General features: G+C 41.2%; 1 protein-coding gene across 1 annotated transcript in view; it reads right to left on the reverse strand.

The window, feature by feature from the left end:
- LOC145393774 (ubiquitin-protein ligase E3B) overlaps positions 1-18,667 on the reverse strand; it is a 91,254-nt gene that overhangs the window by 45,841 nt on the left and 26,746 nt on the right. The window contains exons 5-8 of the mRNA XM_080267823.1: positions 12,329-12,553; positions 11,389-11,577; positions 7,417-7,608; positions 126-344 (exon numbers count right to left, since the gene is read on the reverse strand). Coding sequence (XP_080123949.1) covers positions 126-344; positions 7,417-7,608; positions 11,389-11,577; positions 12,329-12,553 — 825 coding nt within the window. The remainder of the gene's footprint in view (positions 1-125; positions 345-7,416; positions 7,609-11,388; positions 11,578-12,328; positions 12,554-18,667) is intronic.

Raw genomic sequence — 18,667 nt, forward strand, 5'->3', positions numbered from 1 at the left:
AAATTTATGGAAGGCTGTTACTGTTATTGGAGCATTCAAACCACTAAATCACCAGGCATGATTAAAACAGAAATGAAGTCCACATACTGAAAGGGTTAAAGGAAAATATTTTGGTCATGACATACCTGTTCTGCCACCAACTTCGTAAGTGCTGAGAACAAGACTTTTATGACAGGTGCCGACCACAACAGCTGGAGCTGAGACTTGACCAGTGCCAGAGATTCATTGAGGCGTTCATCAAGAGGGCGAGAAAACCAACCCAGCACTGGATGCCATTGGGTAAGGCTACTCTGCTTTGTTGTCACATATTCTCCACACTTCTCCAGCAGGTGCTTCACAACACACTGAAAAAACATCATGGAGGAGTTCTTATTACTGTCAAAAGTACACAATGACAATCAATGCAAAAGGTCACAATATTTTATAATTCATCTGCAGCTATATTCAGTATATTTATCTGCTTCTTTATGTTTAGCAATTGGATGAGGTAAGGAACTGAGGATGCAGATGATGAGGGGCAGAAGTGGAAGGAAAAAGTATGAATGCATATGCACAATATAAAGACTCCATCCCTCCAGCTAATAATGGTGTGGTTTACAGTATGTTCAACAAACACTGCCACAGTGATTTCATTACGTGAAGCATTATGTAGAGCTGAAAGTTTTGGGCCTGACTGATGAACAAATGGATTATAACCCATTTCACTGGGTACTGGTAGGAGTGCTCTATTTTTTCCTTCTTTCCTTTCCATGATTCTGGCTCCTGCTTTTTCTGTTCACTAGTGATAATAGGATCAAGGTGATGAAGATACTGATGACGATGACACGATGATGTTGATGACGACGGTGGTAGAACATTCCAAACCAATTTCGTCTTTACCCCTGCTAAGGAATCCAAGTAAAAGAATTTATGTACTACAGAAAGTTGGTGAGCAAGAAGCATCAGCACTCACACCCCCATTCACTTGCAGATGTAATGCTCACAACAAAATAACAAACGAAAGAAGACATATGGTTATAAGTTTTTATCTTCAAGATGACATATTAAGACAATTCCCTGGGGAAAAAAAAAAAAAAAAAAAAAAACTAAACAGAGAAACTGGTAAAAAAGACAATGTTCCAAAACAAGTGCTCATGTACAACATCTGGATGGAATTTAAACAGTTTACCATCCACTCACGCGATGTAGTGCTGCTCTTGGGTGTCTGCCCTTTCCTGTCCATCCTTCATTCCTTCCTTTCTCTTCTGTCTTTCTTTCCTTCATTCTTTCCTTGTCCTTCTGCCTACAGGTGACTTTACACTCCCTCTTCTGTCTTTCTTTCCTTCATTCTTTCCTCTTCCTTCAGCCTGTGGGTGACTCTACACTGAGTGACAAGCCAAATGGTTTCCTGTACACCAGGAAAGCATTTACTACGCTGGGTGGTAACCATATAACCAGATTTTGGCGCCTGGTGGTTTTAGTGGGTAATTACTGCGCTCCAATCGGATTGAGCCCGTGAAGGTTTATATCCAAGGAATGGTTGGGGTTGATTGCTCATGTAATACCACTCAGGGATGAGTGAGGCTGGTCACTCTCATCTTAAATGTCGGGACAAACTGCCTAGCCCCGGACTCCTACGCTCCTCATGGGGCAGTTTAGGATTGGATGAAGGATGGATGGATGGATAAAGAACAGAACAAAGATGAACAAATTGAATTACCAGATAAGTAAATTTTGTGAACTAAGGCCTAGAAACGTGTGTCTAGAGTCATGTAAATCACAAAAGGTATATTGCTGCCCATATTGTGAGAATATTAACTTAATTTTTATTGCTTTTAAGGCACATATGAATAACTGATGCACTCAAGCAAGAATACAATATATGAATGAACCACAGCAGCAGCGTGGGGGAATCCAAACTTGTCTATTAGCTGCTAATGTATTACTGGAAAAAATTATACTGTATACTGTATACATACAGTAAGCTCGGCCCGTACACATTCTTGCTGAACGTGCTCGCAATTACAGTATACGTAGTAAGTGCTGGGATACGTATAAGACAACGTAAGATTAAAGAACCATTAAGAAAACTATAAATGTACGCAAGAGATCAGCACAGCTCCCACGGTTTGTTTTGATCACATGATTCGCTGTACTGCTTTTCCACAGCATTGTACAGTAATTGTATGTTAAATATTTACATTACTGTTCTGGTAAGTGTATGTGCAAGTTAAGTACTATTAAATAACATTAAAGCAAGAAATAAAGTCTTATAACCAGTTTACCTGAGAGGCATCGGAATATTGCCTTTTTTATTTGTTCATTAAAGATTTGCTGTACTCCTTTTCCACAGTACTGTATTTGTAAGTTAAATATTTACTGTTCTGGTATGTACTTGTAAGTTAAAGTACTTATATAAAATTAAAGAATTAAATAAAGCCTTGTAACCTGTTAACCTGATTTACATGATTACCCATGATCAGCGGGTTCCAAGACAATTCGCCATCATGACAATTCCCCGTCAGACCATTCCCTGTCCAAAATATGGACGATTCCCCGTCAGGACAACTCGCATCCTGGAAGGTTCCCCGTCATTCTATAAATATACTTATTATTAATTAATCAATACTTCAACAACTATATTTCACGGGGATCCATCAAAGTCTATGTTCAATAGCTTAGGCTTTGAATATTATTTACTAGTTGCACCTTTAGTCAAAAATTAACTTGTTTCTTCCTCGCTGTAGTCGCCTTTGAATTATCTTCTAGTGTCACCCATAGTTGTCTTCATTAATGACAGCGAATTGTCTTGTTATTGTTGTGACGGTGAACTGACTTGATGGCAAATTGTCGTTATTGTTGTGACGACGAACTGACAATGGCGAATTGTCCCGAAACCAATTGTCGGCGTCGGAATGTTGCCTTGTGTTTATGTACTTCTAGGTTGAAGTTTTGCTGTGCAGTACTGTACTGTATTTGTAGGTTATAACAATAAATAAACCTTCTAACCACTTAAAGTGCATCATATTGATTACCAATGGCAGACAACAGCAAAACACCACATTTAGGGGGTCTAGGGAGCAACATAAGGAGTAGTTAAAACTTACGAGGTTTCACACTGAATGCACCACGGTTGGAATGAAACCCATGTGTTCGTGGGGAGCTTGCTGTACATATATTCAGTATGTATGTATATATATATATATATATATATATATATACAGTAATCCCCGTACTATCCGGATGCCCACTTTCCGGATACCCCACTTACCGGACATTGTGGGCCTAGACCTTCGGAACCCAAAAATAGCCAAAAAAAGAAAAAAATCCCCCCAGAATCCTAATTTTTTCCCACCCATAATTTGAAATTTCTGTGCGGCACTGAACAGCTGTTTACACCACGACCCCTTCACCCCTTCCTTCCTCCCCCCTGCCCTGTCAGGGTTGCCATTTGGTATTTTTCATTACCAAATGTGGGCCAATTTGGTAATGAAAAATTCGTTTGGTAATGAATCAGAATAATGCATTACCAAACAGATTTTTCACATGTATGAGGATACACAGGATGGAGATGGTGGATTGTTTGCTCTCTCTGATTAATCTGCTAGCCTACATAAATATCAACATGCTGTTAATTATAAGAAGAGTGATTACATGTATTTCCACTTGTATGTATAATTAGTGAAGAATCAAATGCTAGCTTTAGATATTTGGTAATGAAAAGTTAAATTTGGTAATGAAAATTGGGGAGTTTGGTAATGTGGCCATTGCGATCTGGCAACTCAGTTTCCCCTTCATCAACGGTTACTGCCTAACTCCAATCGAGAGTAGACGCTTATCACAATGGATGCCACACGTGCTCATTTTTGTGAATAAATAGTGAATAAACTGCAATACCTCGCCACTAGACCACATGGGTGCAAAGGATTAAACGTGGAGTGCAAATTGGCGGTTGAAACTGGCGTGGTGCAGTTAAGAACAATGTGCAGTGTTAAACAATTATAACTCACAGTGCAAAGAATTAAGTGGAGCACAACACTGGATTACTGTACGTGCTTCAAGAGCATTTTCACCACTGCCAAATCTTAGAGAAGGCAGCCACAGACGTGCTGTAAGAACTCTGGCTGAGGTACAGTCACTTCTGATTTCTCATTCCTCGGTTCCTTTTCATTAATTTCATGCTTTATGTCCATTAACTGGTGTGAATAGGGTCTTAAATAGGTTTAAATAGGTGCTATGCATGTCCGGTAGGGAGTTATTTAGGTGGCTGTCAAAGTTAGGCTGGGTTGGGGTCATAAGTACCAGTCCAGCAGACAGAGGTCCACTTTCCGGACAGGACCACTTTCCGGACATGCCTTTGGCTCTATTACATCGGATAGTGGAGGGATTACTGTACACATATATATATATATATATATATATATATATATATATATATATATATATATATTTACATATATATACATATACAGTACATCCCCCTAGTACACACCTGTGTGGGCGGCAGAGGACATCGCGTACTAGGAATTTGTGTACTGTGAATACATAAACTTATGGGAAAAATGACATATGGGTGACACCCCCCTTCATGGGCAACCCTTGAGACGCCTTTCAGACCTAAGTATTATACTATACAAGGAAACTATCTAAGACATATTACCTAAGATGAAGTAAACCAACATGATTATGGCTCTACTAGATAAATCAACAAGGATATGGCTTAACTAAACCAACAAGAATATGGCTGTTCACCTTTACCTGTTATCGCTTCTTGGGGGGGCAATGTCACGTACTCGGGGTAACCCCGGATTTGGGCCACTCTTTGCTGCCTGTCTCGCTTACAAGTTCAATTCGCGTACTAAAAAAAAAAAAAAAAAAAAAAAAGGTCCTCGTGTACAAGGGGGATCGCGTAATCGGAACTTGCGTACTGTGGGGACGTACTAAATATATATACACTACATCCCCACAGTACGTGAGTTCCATGTACGCGATCCCCCTTTTACATGGACCTATCTTTTTTTTTTTTTTTTTTTTTTTTTTTTTTTTAGTGTATTTTTATTAGTACGTGAATTGAACTCCTTGTAAGCAAGACAGGCAGCAAAGAGTGGCCCAAATCCAGGGTTACCCCGAGTCTGCGACACTGCCCCCCCAAGAAGTGATAACGATAGCCTACATTCCAACCACCTTCAGCCATATTCTTGTTGGTTTAGTTAAACCATATCCTTGTTGATTTGCCTAGTAAAGCCATAATCTTGTTGGTTTACTTCATCTTAGGTAATATGTTTTAGATAGTTTCCCTGCACAGTACTATACTTATGTCTGAAAAGTATCTAAAGGGTTGCCCATGAAGAGGGGTGCCGCCCATATGTAATTTTTCCCATAAGTTTATGTATTCACAGTACGCGAATTCCTAGTACGCGACGTCCTCTGCCGCTGATATAGGCACGTACTAGGGGAATGTACTGTGTGTGTGTATATATATATATATATATATATACAGTATATATATATACGTATATACTGTATATACATATATATATATATATATATATATATATATATATTCAACCCTCGGCTATCACTCCCAATTGGTCCCGCCATGACTGCGCTATAGCTGAAACCGTGACAGCCGAATTGAAGAACTTATGGTAATAATTCTAATTGGTGCCAGGACCTCAATATTTACCCCTAAGATACCTTTTTTGTACCACATATTAATATATAATAGTCTAAAAATGAGTATGTTTTATGATGTGATCACGATTCTTATAAATACAACTCACAGTTGATTCATTGATGTTATATTTCTTCCCCACACTTCGCTTGGTCTCACCATTCTCTATAAGTTTCATATTTCCAGTTTATCTGCATAACTTAGGTTCTTCCTCTTCTTTATTTCCCTGCCAGGTGCCGCAGCATTATGTTGGGTGATGGTAGGGGGACAGGGAGGGGGTACGTTGGCTATGGTCATATCATAAAAAGGGTTATTGTTCTCACTATTACTGTTCACGGTCTGAGGGCGCGCACTTGAATGGTTTGGCGGGCAGGAGACTCGGTCAGGCGGCCAATCAGCGTTCGGCTGGCGCTGACGTCACACGACCAATCACGGAGTGAAGCTTTTGTTGGCTGGGCGGAGCACTGGAGCCTGGGCTTTTTTAAATTTTTTAACATTTGCGGTGCACGATAGCAGGCATTTAGTGCATGATAAAGGTATCTGGGTAGTTTTTCACATAGGCGTGATAGCGAGATACACTATAGCGGAACCCGTGATAGCCGAGGGTTGAGTGTATACATATATATATCATCATCACTATCAGCCGTTTGAGTATCCACTGCAGGACCGGCTTATCCCTACCGAAGTTGGGACAATACAGTCAATTTGTCTCTACCATGTGGCTCAGGCTGTCTAGTAGAGATTGTATGTAGGGTGAGAAGTGCTTGTAAGTGTAACTGTAGTGTTGGAGTGGCTTTGGATGTGTGTGTAGTCTGTGAACCAGGTGTAATCAGCCCGCACAAGCCGACTGGGTGCAAGCATACTTTATAGTATGCGACACTGGTTCAATCACAGCACCCATTTTGTCCACCAATGCAGTACGTGGCCAGGTGACCACTTCCAAAGTTTATTACCCTGGCGGGGCGCGAACCCTGGTTCAACCGTGTACGAAACACACACTCTACCACAGAGGCTCCATACATATAAATATATATATATATATATATATATATATACAGGCATACCCCGGTCTAACGATGTATTTGGTTGGGCAAAACCCCATCGTTAGGCAGGGTATCGTATATCGGGGTACTTTTAACATGTAAAGTAATGGGAAGCGTTTACCAGCCTTGGGTTTTCCCTCCAAGCAAGTCCGAAACTCACCCAAATGAGCCTCAAAACAAGTTAAAGCCAATCTAAACAGCCTAACAGCTGTAAAACAAGCTAACCTAAGCCACACACCTGTAAATAACTCACTAAAACCAACAAATAAAGTCTGAAAATCATCAAATATAGTCTAGAAAAAATCAAGTTTAGTAAACTGTACCCCAAAATGACAATGTTCACCCTACCTATGGCTAAAACACATTAATTTTAGTCTAAAATCTGTTTAAAAATCAACCAAAACACACAATTTTAATCTATCATCAAAATTGGTTTTTAAAAATCAATCCCATCATTAAACCGGTGTTTGGCCATCGTTAGGCAGGTTATGGTGACATTTCTCCCCCCACCGTTAAGCTGGGGTATCGTATATCGAGGTATTACTGTACGTACATACAGTAGTCTATTGACACTGTGAAGAGGAACAATACGTGATGTTTAGGTAAGGCAGATAAAAGAATCTGACAAGAGATGAACAGTGATGCTTCAAAAGTGGCAGAGAATGTGTGAACCAAGTGGTTGAAATAGGGCTGATAAGAGAATGCACAGAGGCCACTTACATTAAACTTAGGAAAAGCCAGTTTTGGAAGTGTTGTTTCTCTCTCTTCATAGGCCAGCTGCACAAGGTTTGCCAGCAGACACAGAGCATAGGAGCCTTCCAAAGTGTTGAAGACAATCCGTAGATTTTGCTCTGTTTGCACAAATTCCACCACTCTCTCAAAAATTTTATTGGTGTGCAGCATTTGTATTGCCTGCAACAGAGTTATTCATCAATAAACAATATGAAAATTACACAACTGGGAAAAAATATATATGAAAATCAAGACAAACTCTTAATCATTATCATCATCTAATCTCGTGTTGCCCCTTAAGGAGCATAGAAGTCCAGAGTGGGCAAGTTGGTCCTGACATTGAAGATCAGAGTGACCAGCCTCACTCATCCCTGACAGGCATTACATGAGCAATAAATCCCAACCACCACTTAGTTATAAACCTGCACCGGCTCAATCCAGTTGAAGAGCCTTAATTACCCACTAAACCACCAGGTGCCATAATTTGGTTATATGGTTATCACCCAGCACAGTAAATAGTTTCCAGATGTCCAGGAAACCATTTGGCTTGTCACTCAATGTAGAGTCACCCAAAGACAGAAGGAAGAGGAAAGAATGAAGGAAAGAAAGACAGAAGAGGAAGGAACGAAGGAAAGAAGGAAGGAAGAGAGGAAAGGGCAGGCACCCGAGAGCGGCACTACATCAAGTGTGTGGATGAAGAATGCCCACACCTATCACAATCAAACTCTTATTACAATGTTGCATTATCATTCTGATGCTTTTAGCCTTTTCAGTATGATGTTTTATGCTGGTTTCTTCTTCCTTTCTTCAGATGAAGTACTGTATTCAGCTCAGAAAACACCACTCATAGTGAAAGGCTTACTGAAGGCCATTTCTCTACCCCTCCAACTCAAATGCTCTCAAGTAGCTGGATAAAATCTTATGGCGACTGGAGCGGGGGGTGGGAATACCATTGTATTTACAAGTTAAAATGTACAGAAATGACAATGATTAGGTGGATGTCCAGTGCATCTCTGACTGTGAAGCCTAGGGGGGGACTAGGTTTATGATGGAAGAGTTGAGGGAAAGAATGGGACGAGTGTACTGTACTGCTGTTGTGATGAGGAGAAGTAGACTGAGATGGCTTGGGCATGTGGAGAGGATGGGGGACGACAACTGGGTGCAGAAAGTGAGAAGTGTTAATGTTAGGGGCAGGGCTGCGAGAGGCAGACCAAAAAAAAAGACTTGAGACGAGGTCACTGAATGTGACCTCAGGGAGAGGGGACTGAATAGGGAAACTGCCAGAGATCAAGCAGCATGGACAGCCACCATTATGGTGGTACAAATCTAAACTGGCAGCTAGGGTGTGGTGCAAACCTCTGTACAGTGTTGCTATGTTTCCCAAACCCACAATGTGAAATGGCTGTTATATAGGTAAAAGGCATCACGAATAAGATAAACACAAACGAATACCATGTTAACATGTGTATTATAATATATGAAAGAACAGTAAACTTATTATGCATGAAATATTTATACGGCAATACAGAAACGTGGCTTAAATATTTTACAGTGATGCTATGAAAAATGTAGTCACTTTTATTGGCTTTTACCGTATTTCTGGGGTGAGTAATAATGTCACAATTATGATTATAACATAATGTGCAGGAATAGAGGTAAAAATATGCCAGTTTCTTAGTAAAAGAAAAAATAATACAGTACATATCGCCCTCATGAGCAGCAACCCTCACACAGACCCAGACTACCCGGCCAGAGCCTCCTCATGTCACTTTGTGTCCTTACCTCCTGGGTGGTGAGGAAATAAAGTAAAATTTACAATATGTAAAATATAATGTAAAAGAGAATAACCAAAATGTATCCTAAAACACCATAGATGAGAGAGAGAGAGAGAGAGAGAGAGAGAGAGAAGGGGAGGGAAGGGAGGCCAGGGGAGGTGTTGAGGGAGAGATGGAGGAAGCGAGGGAAGGAAGGAGGAAGAGAATGATTGAATGAAAACAAATCATGGCGCCGCACCAGCGAGGTCATCTGGCGACAAATGTAAAACAATAATAAATATTTTTAAATATAATTAGATATAATAAAAAAATAAAGAAATGAAGGCATAAGTTTATAAGTCACTCATAAAAGAAACAAAATTCCCCAGGGTGATGCACATGTCCCCCAGGAGAGAGAAAGAGAGGGGGGGGGGCCATCGTGCAATGGAAAATGTGGCAACACTGTACAGAGCTTCATGCCCCACCCTAGCAGCCAGTTTAGATTTGTCCTACCATAGGTGACCAAGGCCAATGCATGCAAGTGTGTTGGAGCCTTCAAAAACGAACGAACGAATGAAAAACATCAACAACATCTATCCCCCTGAACAGATGCTGGACAAAAGAATAAAATGGGTGAGGAAGAAAGCACTGGGCAGTACTTTGGTTCCTTGTCTCTAATTTCTTGACTACAAAGAACCAATCTTCAGGAAGATCATGAGGATGGGCTGTGTCAATAACAGAGAGAAATACAAGGAATGGGAGGACACATACCTGGGCAATGGCAGCACCAACACTCCTTTCATGTTTTAATCTTGACTATACAACTTTTCTGAACAAAATTTAACCACTTGTTCCTCTGATGATTCTCAGCCATCCTTTAAAATCTGGAGCAATTCCATCCAATAATTTTTCATAATGTTGCTAAGAGACCAACAGAATGAAACAGAAAAGTAAACAGAGTTGAAAACATACCTCCTTGATGGAGGCCATAAACAGTTTAACATTTTCAAAGTTTTCCCTCCTGTCCATGTTATCCATTTGTAACTAGGATGAAGTTGCAAATTTACAAGATTAACCATGACACTCAGAAATGTAAACACCATTTGAACCTGACCCCTCCAGAAGGATGATGACATTTCTATTTTATTCTTGACATCCATCATCCAATCCTACATTGCCCCATGAGGAACGTAGGAGCCTGGGGTCACCACCACATAAGTTTATTTAGTTTAACGTGGAGGTGACCATCATCCACTCACCTGATGCAGTGCTGCCCACACCTTTCTTCACCTTTATCACTGCTTTCTATGTCTGCCCTCCTTTTCCTATTCCTTCCATCCATCCTGTCAGTTTTTGTTATTCTTCTTTCCATTCCAGGTAGCTCTGCACCAAGTGACAAGCCTAGTGGTTTCCTGTAACCTAGAAATCCATTTACAATTGGGGTGGTAACCATGTGACAATACAACAGGGTGACAAGGCTGACATAGGCAAGCATGCTGAGACCTTTATAAACAATACAATATGATACGAGGGCAGACTCAGAAAAAGAATGAGACATGAAAGAAGAAGTAGGCAGTACTACATCAAGTGAGTGGATGATGAGCATCCCTCACCAACCAAGAACAATGCCAGTGTAATACAGTAGTTGACCCCTTCAGTACTAAAGGTCCCATTCAGGATGAATAAGAATAAAACTGTCTAGAGAACCCAGAAATACAATAGATAACAACAATCACAACAATAAAAATAATAACTAGAGCAAGGTGACCCGAGGTCACAACACCCCACCTGCGCCCCAAATATGGGGCCTCTAACTTCCACCCTTACCCACTGTGGATTTTCACCAAAATCGAATCACTTCCTCAGTTCCACATCTCCAACACCCGCGCAAAATTTGAAGATGATCCATTCATTGGTTCAAGAGATAATCAATGCACAGACACCCTTATCCTTGGTGGATTTTCACTAAAATTGAATCACTTCCTCAGTTCCACATACCCAACCCTTGTGCAAAGTTTGAAGATCATCCATTCATTAGTACAAGAAAAAATTAGTATAAGAAATAAAGCAAAGAGTCACAAATAAATAAATAAATGCCGACGATCATATACATCCCTTTCTCTTCCACAATGAAATGCAGGCGGGGTGAATAATACTGTAATAATAATAATAATAATAACAAAATAATAATAGGTGGTAGGCATACATCTGGTGCAAGTGTAATGATGTGGTGGGTGAGGGCTGGGACGCTGAGGATGTGGATGGTGGTGAGCGAGAGCAGCTTGTCAGAGTACTGTGCAGCCACCAGCGGTCTCAGGCACAGTGTAAGGATGGTGGTGAGTGCAGGGCCTCGCAGTGCTGCTTTCCCTCGACACAAACCTCGTACCAACACGTGCTGACACAGAAAATAAACACTATAAGAATATATAATAACATAAGATTTTCATTTTGTTAAAGTAAACCCTGCCCTTGGGTGGGAAAGGAGGTCCGGATGATGATGATGATGATGATGATGATAAAGTACAATGCTGCACAAATATGTTTATCAAAATGGTATGAAGATACTGTTATTCACTGCATGAAGGCATCCTTTTAATCTCCAGAAACTGTAGGGAATATAGGAAAATACCTGATGAGTCAAGAACAAGGAAGTTTCATGTGAGGCAGAGCATTTATCAAATTATGAGAAGCGTACAGTAATTATGGCATTTATATCTAGAAATAATGTACAACAAAACTGAAAGTTGCCATCTGTGATGTTCTTTTATTCTGCTAAGTCCTAGATAAGTCACAAAGAAGTTGCCCATTAAAGTTCACTGCTACCTACAGAGCTGATCTTCTCTGCCACTCTCACTTAAATTACAGTACTAACTCTTTGTAACAAGTACAAAAACTAGTACTTTAAATAGACATGGGACCATGAGGACAGAACTGCTAAAGTCTATGGAAGTGAAGCACCTTGAGAGGGGAAAAAAAAAAAAACCTGGGGTGCGATTGACTATATAGGCAGCTCTAAGGGATACTCTGGCATAAAAAAAAAAAAAAAAAAAAGTCATATTTTACAATACATCCCTTACTTATTCCTGTGCAATGACTGCCTGTATGGGCTATGCACTGTAAAATTTATAAATGCATACAATACTTACATTTAAGGTGGTATACAAGCCTCGACACACTAAGTCCCCAATAAAGTTTTCAGTAAGTTTATTTAGTGCTGGTTTCAGGGGCTCAAAGTTTGGCATTCGTATAATTCGCCAGGTGTTGGTGCCAGTGAATGAGAGAAGAAGATGGAGGTAGAGAGAGATAAGGCGGTTTTCTGCAGCCACCTGTGGCTGCAAAACTTCCAATATTTTACAGGCAATACACAGAACCTGGAATATAACAAAAGTTTATCAAAATAGTGTACAGTAAATTCACTGGAAAGGCAAACAGAAGCAATAAAATTCTTTGCACTGTCTGAAATATTTAAATTTTCAACTCCTTTAATCATACAATAAAGTAGGCACTTTCACATTCAAAACATAATACAGTACACAGGTACCACAGCCAGAGTAGGCTAAATGCATATGACCCTGTCAATTTGAGGATATCACCTTAATTTCATTCTGACTAGTACCAAACAATTTTCTTCAGCTTAGGAAAGACATCTTCACACTGAAAGGTAAAGTAGGTAGTTAAGGACTTTTAATGGGAGTGGCTATGTTATACTGCTTTTCTTTACAGTTTTTTAGTTTCATGGATTATCTTCTTCAGCCTGAGGACACATTTCTTATTATTCTGCTATTTCCAAATGCTTTTATTTAAACTGAGAGCACCCTATTTTTTAGAGTTAATGAAGACTACATCTAACACCTCTAGTTCTAAAAATCTCTCCCAAATTGAGTTCAACTGCTTGGTGCTAGCAAGAATAAATATAAAAAAACAACGTCTGGCTGAGGGGGTCAAGTGATACATTGCAGTTGTAGTGGCAGGGTTAGAGTTTTTCAGTTCTCAGGCAGCCACCACTGTTTAACTGTCCTTTCCTATTTGTCCTAGGTATTATCAACCAATAAATCAAGAAGGGGCAAACACCACGGGGCACATGGCCTCACTCACCCTTCGACTGCACCCAAGCGGGTCCCTCTGTGCAACCCTCCACGCAGCGACTCTTCCCCCTCTACGTATCTCCCGACAGGAGTGATCGACCTGTTCCAGCCATAAGTTACATGGCCCTCCCCTTGGCCTCCTCCACCCTGGGTTAACTCATTCAGAGATCACTCTGTGAGCAGGATCAGCCTCAAGAAAGCGGGCCACGTGCCCATATAGCTGAAGTTGGAGTTGACGTATTATGTGGGTTGTAGGCCTCCATTCAGTCTCACGGAGTAGTCACTCGTTACACACCCAGCTGTACCAGCGATATTCCATGATCCTGCGAAAACGCTTAGTACCAATGGAGTCAATTTGCCACTTCAGGTCACTGTTTAGTGTCCATGCCCCAAAGCCACAATGTAAGACAGGGAGCACCAGCACCCTGAAGATGAAGACTTTTGTCCTTCTAGACAAATAATGACAGCGCCAAATCTCCATTCCACAGGTCAGACCAATGTGACGAGAGTTTTCACTGCCTGATCTACCGTTGTTATGGATCACACTACCAAGATAAGTGAATCCTGCCAAGACTTCTATATCCTCGCCACATGCTTGGACAGACTGAGCTGCTTCATCCAGCAAGTCACCATATGTCTGGACCTTGGTCTTGGCCCTGGAGACCTTTAACCCCTTATGGGTGGGCAACTTATCAATTATACCACCATGTGGGGCGGCATATTTTGGGTTAGATAATGTATCAAGGAATAAGCCTAAACATGCATAAATCAATGGAAATGGATGAAAAACGAAGGCAAGAGGTGTTACATGCGTAGTAATACGTCTCTGCTGGCTGTGGGAGGAGGAGGGGAGGAGTGAGGGAGGAGAGCGGGCAGACAGCTCATCACCAGGCGCGCCTGGGGCGAGGCTAGCAAACTATTCACTCATTTGCTTTTTCTTCACCACTGAATACTATATTTATCATTTATGTTTTCTTTACACTATTCATTGTCTTCAAAATTTTATGTATGTGTTTTCTATTTTACTTGAACACTTATAACAGTAATCCCTCTAATATCCGAACGCCCAATATCCGAACATCCCCACTAACCGGATATAATCGTCCCAGGATCCATGTCACGAGTCGGCTAGTGACATTGGCTTTTGTGGGAAACCGCGAACTCTAGTGGAACCCCAGTTTATCGTTCAGTTAACCGCTCATTCGGTCGGGAGTCTTTTCAAATCAATTTTTTCACTCCCATAAGTGATCGTCTTTGTGTGAGACACTAGCGCTTCCGCTGAGCGATTTGTTTTGGGTGTGTTTCGCTCATTCTAGCCGTTAGAAATGGGCCACAGTGCTCCCTTCTTTCCCATGAGTTAGTCAGTCAAGATTTGAGCAACACGGAAGTAGGTTGTGTGTGGCAGTGTCCTTCCTCAACGACACCTAGTTCCCACCGTCGCCGTATTTCCACATAACTGTGATTGGCGAGAGACAGCGAGTGCAGTGTTCTTCCTCAGTAACGACACCCAGTCACCGCTTAGTCCACTCTTTGACCAGTATTTTCTCTTTGTTTTCCTAGACTTAAGAGTTTAGTTAAGGTGCTGTTCCCTCACATGCCGGCCGGCTGCGCCGCATGTTGTTTTCCTAGGTTTAAGAATTTAGCTTTTGAGTGAGTGAGTGAGTGCAATCTCTTTATTTGAATTCACTTTGAAATGTAACGTTAAATTTATTCTTTTGTAATCAATAAATTTAACAGTTCTTTTTCTTTGAGCTTAATGTAATGTAAACTCGTGTTTCATTTCTCCATAATGAAGCTTATTCTAGTTATAGCTCCTAGCTTGCATAAACGCACTGCTATCCATAACTGGTACTTGGGCCAGTCTTGTTGTATTAAGCTTAAAATCCGTTGTGCCTTCTAAGAGTTAACTCATCAGCAAGAACCTGATATCATTAATAGTATTAGTTATTTATTGTCAGGGGTGAAGTCACTTTCTCCAGAGGCTAACAGTACCAATAAACAGCAATTGTGAGGAATTAGTCTCTGCTGTGTACTGTTGAGAAAGTTTATAAATTCTCGTTCTTAGAGAATCGAGCGAAGCAAGCCAGTATAAAGTAATCATTGCTTGATTTTAGCAAGACAATTCATTGTCCCTGCTCATCAGCATTACTGAACATTATCTTTTAATATTTCATTTATCTTAAAAACCCTGTGACAATCCAATATTCCCAAAATGGGCCAAAAACCACAAAAAATTTGAAAAAAATCTGACTTTTTTCCCACCCGTAATTTGAAATTGCCACCTGGCACCGAGCAGCTGTTACACCAGGGTCCCTTCACCTCTTCCTTCCTCCCCCCTCCCCTGTCAGGGTTGCCATTTGGTATTTTTCATTACCAAGTGTGGGCCAATTTGGTAATGAAAAATTCGTTTGGTAATGAATCAGAATAATGCATTACCAAATGGATTTTTCACATGTATGAGGATACACAGGATGGAGATGGTGGATTGTTTGCTCTCTCTAATTAATCTGCTACCCTACATGGCATGAAAATAATCAACATGGTGTTAATTATAAGGAGAGTGATTACATGTATTTCCACTTGTATATATAATTAGTGAAGAATAAATGCTAGCTTTATGAATTTGGTAATGAAAAGTTAAATCTGGTAATGAAAGTTGAGGAGTTTGGTAATGTGGCCATTGCGATCTGGCAACTCTGTTACCCTGCCATCATCAACAGTCACAGCCTAACTCTGATCGAGAGCAGGTGCTCATCGCAGTGCAAGCCACAGGTGCTTGTTTTTTGTGAATAAACAGTGAATAAACTGCAATACCTCGCCACTAGAACACACGAGAATTTACAGTGTTGTGCAGTGTTAAGAAATTAGAATTTAGAGTGCAGAGGATTAACTGTGGACTGCAAACTGGTGGTTCAAACCAGTCCAGGAGCCAGGGACTTGTAAGTACCCAGAATGTTTAATATTGTATAAACTCACCTCTAAAACCTCATTTTATGGTTCTTTTGCATTTATTTCAGTCTTTTATGTCCCTTATTGGTGTGATTTGGGTCTTAAATAGGTGCAATGCATGTCCAGAGGGAGTTGTATAGGTGTTTTTCTGAGTTAGGGTCCATAAGTACAAGTCCAGGAGGCTGGGGCCCAATATCCGGACAGGATCACTATCCGGACATGCCTTTGACTCTATTACATTGGATATTGGAGGGATTACTGTATAACTTACATAAGTATATACTATTTTACTTGAACAAATATAACATTACAATTTATATATATATACCAGTATATATATACTATTTTACTGTTTCAAGGCTTGGGAGAATAGAGGGCAGGACAATAGGTGACAAGGATGCCTCATCACCCAATTTCACCAATAAATTAGGACCGAAAATGGTTGGACATTACATAACATCACCCGCCTCCCCACGAACGGACGTTACGTAATGTTGCCTGCCCTGTTAGGGGTTAATCCCAATGTCTTCGCACCCTCGTGAATTTCCTCGGGGGCACTCACTAGTATCTCCAACGACTCCGCTAGGAGAGCTGCATCATCAGCAAAGTCAAGGTCAGTAGCCCTGAAACTGCCAAAGATCCCCCACAGAGACTTCAACTCACAGCCCTGTCCAGTACCCAATCCATACATCCGTTAAGAAGTGTAGGGGCAGGGACACATCCCTGTCTTACACCAGAACTTACTGGGAAGAAGTTGGATTCCCCCCCCACACACACACTTGACAGCACTCTCAGTGTTTGAGTACAAGCCAGCAATCAGTCGGATTATCCCTCCAGTGATCCCATGGAGTCGCAGAACTTCTCACAGTACCTCCTGGTTTACAGGGTCAAACGACTTCTTGAGATCCACACAGACTGCTAGCAGACTTTCTTGAAACTCAAGATGGTGTTTCAAAAGAAATCGAAAAGCTTGGAAACGGTCAAAAGTAGACCTCGGGCATGAATCCAGATTGCTCAGGCCTCTGAAACTTCAGCAGATGGTACTGGATTTGCATCAGGAGAATGTGAGCAAGAACTCTGCCTGGCACACTGAGCACTGTAATACCCTGGTGGTTACAACAGTCACACTGGTCTCCTTTTCCTTTTCAAATAGGGATGAGCAAACCCTTTGTCCAGTCAGAGGGAATGATACCAGTCTGCCAAATGGCTTCTATGACTGCACGTAAACCCCCTGATCATGGCTCTAATCAATTCTGCTGGGATGTCACAAACACCAATTGCTCAACCACTTTTCAAACTAGCCACTGCCTTCTTTTCATCTAGAGAAGGCACGGCTTCATCAATTGGTGGGACAGCCGTCAATGGTTGTACATCAGCTGAAAGAAGCTCTCCACTGGGAGGTTTGGCCATGTACAGCTGCTCAAAGTACTCAGCCCAACGAGCCCTATACTCGCTTGTCCCAGACACGAGCCGTCCATCAGCTGTCCGAACAGAGTTACTCTGAGAGGAAGGTCTGGAGTAGAGCTTCTTCAGGGCTCGGTAGGTGGGTCAAAGGTCATTTGCACAAAAACGGCCTTCCACCTCCTCAGCGATTTCCCTGACACACCTCTCCTTGTCCCTTCTCAGTACTACGCTATATTACAAAAGTGCAGAGTTGGGGGGGGGGGGGAAAGATTTGAAAAAACCAAACCCACCTGGGCTTTATCGTCGTTTATCACAAAATAACCCCCCCAAAAAAGGCAAAGGTGGGTCTTTTCAGGGTGTACCATAAAACAAATAAAATAATAATGTTTATACCTACTTATGGACAGCCCAATAAAATTATAATTTTAAACAATGAGTTGAATGAGGGGGATGATCATGTTTTGACTTTTTGCCTGTTACACTTGAGATGCCTGCTACACTGTAAAACATGTTTCAGCATGAGAGCACACCATATGAGCTGAAAGAGAGATCAGTGCACACAACACAGCATTCCCCTAGCCCAGTCACAACATGGTTTTAGGCCACTACACTCCACAAGCACCCTTCTTACAGACCTTACACAGAGAGTTTTTGATGGCATGAATTCAGCTAGGCCACCACACAGAACACTCCTAATCACGCTAGACATTAGCAAAGCTTTTGATGCCATCCCCCGCCACAACCTCACAAACAAAATACTCAACACAAACATGCACAATAACACAAAAAGATGGCTGGCAAACTACTTAGCGGGCAAATGTGCACACATAACATTTGCCGGTCAGTCTTCTAACATCAGAAACTTCACAAACGGTGTCCCCCAAGGATCTGTTTTGTCCCCTACACTCTTTAACCTATACATGCACGACATACCCACACCCCACACACCACAGATACACATAGCTTCCTATGCAGATGATATAACACTTACATGCACGCACCAAAACGCAAACACAGCTGCACACATCATTCAACCTTATCTCAACA

Source organism: Coenobita brevimanus, chromosome 25, assembly GCF_032717465.1.
Source record: "Coenobita brevimanus isolate Jiangsu-jjx chromosome 25, ASM3271746v2, whole genome shotgun sequence".
NCBI classification, from domain to species: Eukaryota; Metazoa; Arthropoda; class Malacostraca; order Decapoda; family Coenobitidae; genus Coenobita; species Coenobita brevimanus.